The sequence below is a fragment of the Sinocyclocheilus grahami genome, unplaced genomic scaffold, assembly GCF_001515645.1.
Source record: "Sinocyclocheilus grahami isolate Dianchi unplaced genomic scaffold, SAMN03320097.WGS_v1.1 scaffold283.1, whole genome shotgun sequence".
In the NCBI taxonomy this organism is placed as follows: domain Eukaryota; kingdom Metazoa; phylum Chordata; class Actinopteri; order Cypriniformes; family Cyprinidae; genus Sinocyclocheilus; species Sinocyclocheilus grahami.
The window spans coordinates 532810-544249 of NW_015505462.1; the positions used below are offsets into that span (position 1 = coordinate 532810).

The 11440-nt window shown below is 39.2% G+C and overlaps 1 protein-coding gene across 1 annotated transcript in view; it reads right to left on the reverse strand.

The window, feature by feature from the left end:
* The window catches only part of LOC107600379 (citrate lyase subunit beta-like protein, mitochondrial), a 73467-nt gene that overhangs the window by 35312 nt on the left and 26715 nt on the right, over window positions 1–11440 (reverse strand). Inside the window, exon 2 of the mRNA XM_016292253.1 lies at window positions 2149–2217. Within this exon, the coding sequence (XP_016147739.1) occupies window positions 2149–2217 (69 nt within the window). The remainder of the gene's footprint in view (window positions 1–2148; window positions 2218–11440) is intronic.

An 11440-nucleotide genomic window follows, 5' to 3' on the forward strand; every position in this document is an offset into this window, starting at 1 on the left:
GACTTTTGAAGTGCCTCTTTGTGCATCAACACAATTAGCTTTTAACCCCCCGAGAAACATTCATCCCCACCCACTCGCCTATTCAACATGTGGACGACTCTTAAAGAGCTGATCGCCTTCATCTCGTCCTGATAAAAAGGCCCTTGTGACTCCACACATAAATAAATAAGTCTCATCTATAATTATCATGCCCTCCACTAACATTTCCCCTGCTTATTCCCGACAATTTGTTGGAACTGAAAATATAGTTTTACCAGAACCAGCATGCGTTGTCCATTTTAATGGGTGGCAGGGCTTCATTTACAGTTAAATCGTGTCACCTCCAAGACTGAGAGCATCTGAACACAAGCCGGCGAGGAGGAGAGGGGGGAGTGATTTGTTTGACATGTTTTTAAAAAATCTCTCCAAACGATGGCCGCCTCCCCTTCGCACCAGGATAATTTGCATGCTCCACAGCCTGAGCCTGAAAGATTAACGCTGATATGCATACAGAAAGAAAAAATTTTGAGATATGCATAACGTGGTTTGAAACGTTCTGCACGTGCCTGTCCTTAGAACGTATGATATGCAAATAAAACTACTTTATTTGAAACTTAAGAAGTACAAAGTGATAGTTTACCTAAAAATGTATATTCTGTCATCATTTACTCACCCTCATGTCAGTCCAAACCTGTATGACTGACTTTCTTCTGTGAAACACAAAAGAAGATATTTTGAAACATGTCTCAATGTCCAGGTCAAACGGACAAAAACTGTCAAAAAATCCTTTAAGTCACATAGGTTTGCAGCAGAATGAGGGTGAGTTTTTCCAAACCTGGAAAAACTATGCAATGTTTTGCTGCCAATTTTATCATCAGATCACTTAGAAAAGTATTAGACTGCAACAAGCTCTTTGATTTGAATAACAAAGTTACATGTTGATACATCTATGATAAGAATTTTGTTCAAAAACTACCACTCTAATAGTAAACCTTGCCTTAGCAAGCATCAGTAACTACAAAATTAATCATACTGTCATGTATGCTTACAGCAAAAATCACAGAGCTGAAAAATCAAAATAAGATCTACTGTTTCCTCCTGGCTGATGATAGACTACATCGCAACTTGCACATTCCAAGTCAAAAGGTCCTGGTGATTGAGGAGTGGACTGCTCCACACAACCAAGAGGAGCCTACTTTTAACCCACGACTCTTTCTTTTCCTTTCACTTTAGCTGATTAATGGATCAACGCTGTAATTGATTAGTGGCAAGGTGTGAATTTAACCAGAGTTCAGCTGCAATAATGGTCTCCTGACAATAGCAGTCAGCGTAAAATGTAAAATGATAGCCTGCAGCCTGATGGCCATCAAAAGACAACAGCCCACATAAAGAAGCCGGCTATTCTCTGGAGCGCTGAATTTCTTTGGGCTCTTTTCTCTTGGTAATGCTGTCAGTTTAACTGACAGGAACCATTATGGACGGTGCTTGTCAGCTCACCTTCATAAAACAAGCTGTAAAACAGCAAATAACAGGCTTATATGGCTTCATTATCTGAGGCACTCTAAATCACAGTGGAGCCGCTGGGTTCTTGTGTGTGTGTGTGTGTGTGTGTGTGGGGTGTGTTTGCCATCCCTTCAGTTCAACTCTCAACTGAGAGGGCAGACAGGGCGTTTTCAGAGAGTAAAAAGAGAGAGACAGAGAAGTTGAGTGGGTCAGTCTCTTCTCTAAGCGCTAATAAACCACCTCCTTTTCATCAGCTACAACAGTGAGAGAAGCCCCTTGCCATGTTCACCAATCATTATCCAACACTTTATTAATTAGTTCACATCCACTCGCCTATAGTTCCAAACCGATGTGATCAGGGGCATCCAATGTTAAGATAAAATGTCCTCACAGTGGGAAGTAACTTAAGTGGAGAGGAAAAGAATGAGGAGGGAGAGAGAGATCGGGAGACAATGAAAGAGAGAGAGAGAGAGAGAAAACATTGTGTTATAATAAAAGTACTGCCCCATGCAGTGAAATTATTTAAAAGGTAACGCGACAGAATGGGGTGTTCGAGGCACAGATGGAGACTGCATCTGGGAGTTGGAACCTTTTGCCACTGCAGCACGCTTGACGAGCAATCGGTTTTATTTATTTCATGCAAATAGATCCGGGCCTTTCACTAACCTGACAGCGGGGGCTGTGAGGTGTCGGCCTGTTTGAGGTGCTGAGCGTCTCTGACTGCTCGCTGAGGTGCTGCAGGGAAATAGTGTGCGATAGGTGGAGGCAGGGCTGTCATGATTTCAGATCTTCACTACATGATTATCTTGACCAAAAATATTCATGGTAATGGTATTAATCCCAACATCTGAAGAAATGTTTGGGGGAAAAAATAATATTGCTATTAGTCAAATTAATCTTTAAAGTGGTCATATGATGCGATTTCAAGTTTTCCTTTCTCTTTGGAGTGTTACAAGCTGATTGTGCATAGATAAGATCCCTGAAGTTGCAAAGAGTAAAGTCTCAAAACCAAAGAGATACTCTTTATCAAAGTTAAGACTCTGCCACACCCCCCTAAAACGTCTCGTTCTAACACGACCACACATATCTACCTCACTATGTGGAAATATTAGCATAATGCCACCCAAATGTGCACGCAAAGAAAGAAGGCGTGGTTTCAGTAACCGCAGTTAGTGTTGATGCAGCCATGTCAGAGAGACGCTGTGTGTTTCTAGGTGAAAGCAAAAGCACTTTATTTGGCCTTCCGAAAGTAGACGCAATTAGGAATCTTTAAGATTACTTACAACAGAACAGCAATGCATTTTATGGACGACCATTTCGTGAACTTAGGAAACAGGTAATTCTGACTTTGCTATGACAATCTGGCGCATCTGAATCAGTTACTGTTTTTTTATTAGTTTAAGTATTTGCTATTGACTGTTCAAATGCGGAGTTTTGCGCATCGTGTGCGTACGTGCGTGAGAGAGAGCGCATCACATCACAGTGGAGTCAGCTGTCTTAACCGTGGCTTGTGTACTGCAAACACATATTCATCACTGTGTCTGTCACGAGACTCTGTTCCCCTTTCAGGCTCTGTCTTTACATTTATTTTGAAAGATGAAGCTCGCGATTATGGTAAGGGGCGTTACATTTCCGAGGAGTGCTTGCGGTGTTCGGCCAATCACAATGCACTGGGTCAGCTGGCCAATCAGAGCAGACTGCGCTTGTCGGAAGGCGGGACTTTGTAGAAAACGAAGCGTTTGAGAGAGGCGGGGCATAGAGGACCTACAATAATGTACAGTATTTGAAAAATAATGTGTTTTTTGAACATTAAAGCATGTCAACATATTCTGTTACACCAAATACACCAAATAATGATCTTTAAAAAAGCATCATATGACCCCTTTAACTTTTTTGTATGTAATAATAACGGCTCAAAATATATACAAAAATAACTTTACTAAAATAAAATAACTTTATTCAATTGTGGGTAGTGTTGCGCTTTCACATGTAGTCTACCCCAACATGATTTTGTGTGGCTGGAGTAGCTACACATCGTGTTGTCTTCTTTTTTCCATTTTATGATGGGTGGCAACAAGCGCTAAGATGCAATATGTACTATGTTGGAGTGTCAACCAATCAATGATGCTGGATTGCTTACAATATTATATTATGTGCAGTATCAACATGATATCAATATTTCATAATTTTATTATGAATTAACGAAATATGTTTTTATTATGAAATAACAATATTTCATAAACGTGGATCTAGTGTTTAGCTGTTTTAGTAGTCCAGCTTTGATTGATTCATTAAATTGATTGAATCATTCCCTTTTTGGATTCATTCTTATTTTCTTTCATTCGGTTTATTTAATTGACCTTTTCAGCAAATTACAAGTTTAATTTACTTTCCTCCTCGATCCATTCATTTAGTAGTTCTAATATAGAGCATATATGAAAACAAAATGATTAGTATCAAATATAAAACTCTAAATGATGATGAATGCAAATAAAATTAGAAAATATTTGGATGGGGTGAGACAAACATAAGTAATTCTACATTTCACTGACAGTCAGCCTTTGCCCGAGACACACAAATGTAGTTTAATTTGTAATTGTCTGCCAAACAGCGTGATTTGAGTGGTGTGGTTGGGATTGTTCTAGGCACAGCAGTGAGTGGAGGACAGAGAAAGAGACAGGAGGAACAAGAGATCAGTGTGACTGTCTCTTTAAACACAGGGAGGGATAGAGAGAGCGACTGTCACAGGTTCAGAGGGCTGACTGATTAGCGTTTGTTTTAAGCAGCAGTGCTAAGATTGACGAGTCGCTGCCAGAAGCTCTGCATGCCTGACACTCTTTCTCACTCCCACACACTCAAATGAACTACAAAAGACATTAGATGACATACATGACTTGGAGAACCAAAAATAACTATAAAAAGTGACATTTTTCCATTTTCTTCAGAAAATGAGCGCAAGACTCACCATCATAATGCTAAGGCATTGTTGATGGTTGACAGTGTTTCTATGTGGGTTACTAGGGTTTTGTAAGGTTGCTAGGTGATCACCTAGACCAAATAAACAATCACACACTTGGTGTGTCCAAAATTGCATATTACATTTGTAGGTACAACATTAGAATTTGAACTTACATATATATAGTATGAATATGGGTAGTATGGGTGAATTTCAGATGCACTACACCCGCCATGTTGTTACTGTCACGTGACCGACCAGCATCTGGTGCGTCACTTCACTGCCATTCTCAAATCCTCTCCTGTAACCTCATGGGATAGTAAAGTGTCCAACGAATGCACACTTCAGTATCTCAGCAGATGTAGTAGGTCATCTGGGTACTTTTCGCCTACTATTTTTCGAATACTATGAATTCGGACATACTACTTTTTTCCCCAGCATTCTGTTAGCAGGGAAGTGTTCCATTTCGGACACAGCTCCTGTCAGTATCTGTGATATTCCAGACTCTAGATATAACTCTGATCCCTCCTTCAATGGAAGTCTATCATTTTTGCAAATGATGCATGAACATTTTGGCCACCAATATTCAGAAATAGGACCAAACTCATTTACAGAAACAGTGACGTTTAGTTAGCTCTTCTCGGATGACGTGTTTTGACATGCTAGCAGTGTGGACGCACTTCACCGTGACAAAAAATGGTTCTACACTGTCAAATTCATTAATATGTAAAATGTGTAAAATACAAATTTGGTGAAAATACGGCAAAAACATTGAGAGGCAACTCTTTGCTTAAGAACTTTACTACAACTGGTTTAATTTATCACCTTAGAAAATGACACTCTGAAGATCATAAAGACTTAAATGACCCAATACCCAAATGCAATTATCAGTTTTTGACTAAATAAACACTTTAACATCAGTTTTGAAATTTACAAAACTGAAAATTACAATGCATCACCCATTTTCATGCATTGTATTGTTTAACAGGCTGAAAAGTCCAATAGCTTAGAAAAGTAATAAAACACCTCATCTCAATAAATGTTTGAAGTATTCATGTCTTCAGCACAAAAGGTTCAAGTCAAGTTACACACCAAAGTGTTCATTCACTCATCCAGAGTGCATTACAAATATGCAGGTGTGTGAATATAAGAATGCAACATGCACCCACACACTCTTGCACGCACCCACACACAGGTGGCTAAACAAATCTAACCTATATGCCATGTCAAAGGAAGCACACACTCTCACTCTCACTCTCACACACACACACACACACACACACACACATTGCTATGTCATACCTCTACTCTCGACAGGCCCTGCCGTCTCCAAGCCACGCTCAACTCTTCTGGCTGCACTCCAAAGCACCTCAAACGCACGCTTCGCTCTGTCCCTCCGCCATATGGACACATCTGAGCCCTTTGTAGTCATCTCTCTATGGAGGGCCTACCTGACTAAAGCCCAGCGGACTGCGACCTGCAGGGATGAGCATGCTGGCGCAAGAGATTGGCTCTTAAACACGGCATAACACTTGCCATCTGACTACCGTAACAATCTGCACCCTTCACACACACAAACTCCAGACGAACATATCATGACGTCTGTAGAATAGAAACAACAGAAATAGTTTATTTTATATTCCTTTTTCCAATTTTTCAACATATATTTTTCAAGAGTTCAAATGTAATACATTTTGAACCAAATAATATCAAATATGTGTTATAAAAAGGTGCTATGAAAGTCCTGACTGATAACAAAAAACGATTTTATTTTATATTCTATTTTATTTCACTGCTCTTGTCAACTTATTTTCTTTGGTGGAACACATAAGAAGATATTTTGAAGAATGTTCATGCTGCTCTTTTCTATAAAATGAAAGCATGTAGAATCCCTAGGCTGTTAAGGTCCAATAGGGACAAAAAGCACAATAAAAACACCATAAATGTAGCCAATGCAACTCACTCGCCATATTCCAAATCTTCTGTTTTTTTATGTGAGAAAACCTGAAATTGTGATTCACTATATATGCATGCACATTTAAATTTGCTATAATGGTGTAAGACTTGTGATAATCAATAGTTTTTGGTCATTGGCATTAAAGCTAAATGTGTCAAGTATGGAACATCAATATGCACAAAAGTGATTTGAGAGCCACAGATCTTTAGCAAAAAGTGACATAGAATTTGGACTATTCCTCACATAAACTTACAGTATGGCTTAATAAGATATGGAATATAGTGAATAAGTTATATGGACTAGTTTAAAGGTGCTGTCTTGTCCTTTTTGAGTGCCCCTAGACACTGTGTGAGTTCACTGAAAGGACAAAAGCAGCGAGAAGATTTCTATATTTTCTGTATTTGTTCCATGAAAGATAGAAAGTCATACAATTTTGGAACGACATTAAGGTATTTGAGAGACTATTCCTTTAACTCTCACATTAAGACATCAGGATGCTTATGCAATGACTGCAAGACACAGCCCATAGCAGCATATGTATGTGTGTGTGTGTGTGTGTGTGTGAGAGAGAGAGAGTGTGTGCAGGGGAAAGATGGATGGTCTAGCTTCACCACAGGTGGCTGAGGCCCAGCGCAGGGAGGATACGGTTCAGAAAGACTGTCTCCAGCTTTGTGGATATGAAGGCAGACCATGTGTCTCTTTGAACAGAACAACTGAACACAGAACAAACAGTGAGAATGCATAGACAGAAAAAGATTTTCCCATACCACCTATCTGTCCAGTAGCCTGGAGCTGATGTCCAGTATATGATGGTCATCTGGGTTTTGTACATGCCCAGCCCAAACAAATGGCACTGGAATGACTTTGAATTCAGTTAATTTCTGCAAGGTAATGCCAGACAGCAGATGGAAATATTGATTTTAATTTTATTTTGTAATATTTATAGACATATATTCTGTTCTATATTGAACATTTGAAATTAACATGTATCGTGCTTCAAGGTGAATAAGAAATATTCCATAATTGTTGTTAATAAATGGAAAACAAATTAGGATATATAAATTTGTTTATGCAAATAAACAATAAAATGTTAATAATGCTTATTGAATTAAGTTTAGCTGTTAAATGGCTATAATTATTTACTTTATCCACAGAAATCACAAACTTTTTTTTTTTCAGGTATAAGTGCTGGTTTTAATATTTGCCTATTTAAAAAGTACTGGATCTAAAATCAAATGAGTGGAATTACCCATCCCAAGTAAAGGACTGTTTACTCTTTTACGATCCAAAACATTTCCTCTAAAGCTGCCCAACAAACGCCTGATTAGTTTACCTCGCCCTCAAGTGGTAGGATCTGATATTGCATATATTTCTGTAGCATCTCCTCTGTGTGCTTTTAAAAACTTGGGAAATCATGAGTGATTTTGGTAAGGCTGATCAACCAAGACTGACAGACAAATTAAGAAAGAAATACAAAATTAGGAGACAAATGTTTTGAATCACATTGCCCAGCCCTGATAAACTCACACATGTTTGAGTTGGTGGTTAGACATGAAATAAAAGAGAGGTGCCTCTTTCATGGGTGTCCCCCTCTCCTCTACAACACCCTGAACCCAGAAAAGACACAGAAACGGGCACTGCCATTACTTAACAAAGAGACTGTGACACTCGTGCTGACCCTGGGTCAGTGAAACCTGTCATGAACCGTGAGCATTTACAGAACTATTAGACATTTATGCAGGATTCAGACTCTCTCAGGCATGAATGTTTCCACCAGACCTGCACTAATAGCATCTAAGTATTGCATATATTTCTGTAGCATCTCCTCTGTGTGCTTTTAAAAACTTGGGAAATCATGAGTGATTTTGGTAAGGCTGATCAACCAAGACTGACTGACAAATTAAGAAAGAAATACAAAATTACATGTGTTTATGGAAAGGAAAAGGAGACAAATGTTTTGAATCACATTGCCCAGCCCTGATAAACTCACACATGTTTGAGTTGGTGGTTAGACATGAAATAAAAGAGAGGTGCCTCTTTCATGGGTGTCCCCCTCTCCTCTACAACACCCTGAACCCAGAAAAGACACAGAAACGGGCACTGCCATTACTTAACAAAGAGACTGTGACACTCGTGCTGACCCTGGGTCAGTGAAACCTGTCATGAACCGTGAGCATTTACAGAACTATTAGACATTTATGCAGGATTCAGACTCTCTCAGGCATGAATGTTTCCACCAGACCTGCACTAATAGCATCTAAACAGCTAATATCAACAGGACGGCCATTCAAATTCCGTACGCATGACTGACGTTTAGCTAGAGCTCTGTATCAAGCCAGATACCAGCGCAAATGTGTAAGTGTTACCGGTGACACGTCTGGATGAAATGGGGGAAAACATTTGAGATATATTTCTAGTTCATAATAAAATGCGGTTCTTAAAGTGTTCTTAGAAAAATCTCTAAGTAAATAAAGAATAATCTGTTTTTGAGGCTGTTGTGGTCTGTGCTTGTGTGTGTGTTGTGTGTGACCCAGAAGTGATGTGACTGAACACCCCCCTCCCCTCCCCCTCCCTTCAGCCCAGTCCAGATCCTTTAATTAATACTGGCTTAGACCCGATTGCTTCTGACACTACAGGGAGTTCCTGAAGCCCAACCTACTTCTGCTCCACAACACAGTGACCAAATCCACCGAGGCCGCCCACCTCCACTCACACACAAGACCTTGTGAGGACAGTAATTAAAATCCAACCATATTCTAGTTAAGAATTCACTCAAATAACAGGCTTTGGTCCTTGCGCTCCATCTCAAGCAGGCAAAAAAAACGAGGTTCTTCAGTTAGGCTCTTAATGATGCTTGGCTTGTTCTGAACTAGTATTACCCAACAATCAAACGACAAACCCCACGGATCAGACTATTGGGTCTGAATTGTGGTCTATGGTGATAACGCACAGCTGAAAACTTAATTTACTCCATTTAACCACCTAAACATTTTTTTACTCAGGTTAACCACTAGGACTATGAGAAGCAAATTCAGATAACCAACGTTTATAGCTGCCACATTTTCACCCAGCGCAGCGCAGAAGGAGGAGTGGAGCAAGTAAGTTCCAGAACCATGATATATGGCGCCCAACGTGGGGTCAGGCATTCAGCGTTGCCCTGTTGGGAATCGCTCCGAATCAGAGCCGCTGCGATTTGCGGTCTGCACGGTACGCTGAATATATTATATCAGACGACTCCGGGAAGATTCATTCTGAGCAATGTAACTTCTCAAAACTGAAGGCTTATTTAAATGCATTTACAATACAACATTTCTGCTCAAAATACAAAACAGACATGCTGTTGTGCGTTTCTCGAAAGTAAATACAGGGTTTCGTTTAATTAGCGTAACAGTGGAAACATGACTGAAGGCTACGGCTATAATCCAGCATTCCAAACCACTGAATACAGTATTAACATACAGAATCTCATGGAATCTGGAATACAAATGCAGAGCGGAGGGCAGCAGGGAATAAAAAGGGTGAACGTGGAAAGGCAGAGTGGAGGTGGGAGGGTGGAAAGGGCAGCGTGTTTGTTTTCTTGCCTCTGGCTAATGAATTTACTAAACTGCCAGGTGGATGCAAATGGCAGAGCAGGCGCCTCGACTCTGCAGACAGCAAACTTCACAGCATCTGTAGAAACACCCCAGTAAATCCAGAAGGCCTACATCAGTGTGTAAGCAAATGGGGCAGGAGGGGATAAACAACACTTCATCCTAAGGAGAAAGGCATACAGTTAAACAACTCTTTTAAAGAGACAGTCAACAGATTAGCGCTAACACCAAAAAGCTAAGTGGAGTGTCTCACTAAATGATGGTCCACTTTTTTCATTCAACGTTACCAAATCTATTAATACAAAACAATCCCGACCTAAATATTACAATATGCATGTAGTAATGGTTAACCTACAATATATGACAAGCTTATCTACAGTAAGCTACAATCAAGCTAGCCAGTATAAAACACATGCTACTGCAGTTAGTGACACTATAAATTACAAACAAAATATGGCTAATATATTAAAGATCATTAACCATCAAATATATTTACACTAATAAAACAACTTTATTTCATACAACTGAATCAAAAACAGGGTTAATAGCATGCATTAAAAAAAAAAAAAACATAGGGTGAATTTTCATTTCATGCCAACTTTAAACAGGGTTTCCGCTGGGGTCTTAAAAAGTCTTAAATTTAGTTGTATCAAAATTAAGGCCTTAAAAAGTCTTAAATTGTACAAGAAAGTCTTATTTATGATTTCAGGAGGTCTTAAATTTGGGGACGGAAAGATCAGAATTGCGATATGGCTTAATGTGATGATTAAACTTCAAAAGGCAATTATTTTATTAAAGAAACACGAGCGCTGGGCATTTCAGAGTCTGGTGTTGCGCTGCTTTGTGTTCTGCCATTACCGGGAAAACAGTTGTATTTCTGCCATTCTGAAAGTGCCTCCTGCTGGCAGAGAATGAATGTGCATTTTCAGTAAGCCTGCTTTATTCAGGACCACATTTCTAGGACCCTATAGGCTAGTTTTTTTAATTATTTAATTATTATTATTATTATTTTGTATGTATATATTAGCAGCTCATACTATTCTATAGCACTTGCTATTCAATTCTGTATATTATCATTTTAAGGAATGATGTAGTTTAATTTTATACACTTAATTATTGTCCTAACCAACTCCTAACCCTAAACATAACCGCTGGTAACCCCAGGGCTCGCAAAATTTCAAAATCCCTGGTAGCCCTTCGGGCAGGTACTCTTCAGATTTTGGTAGCCCTAAAATTAATGTAACTAGCCCAAAAAAAAAAAGACCTTAAAAAAAAAAAAATAAAAAAAAAAAAAAAGGAAACACTAGCAGAAACTCAAAAAAAAAAAAAGCCAATGCACAAAACAAATCCCAGCCGGGTCCGTCACTTTTTTTGGGTCCCCTTGAAACATTTCCGTTGTGGTTCGTGCTATTTGCAGCGCGTTTCTTCATTTGCATGTGTTGTGAGGATTTGCAG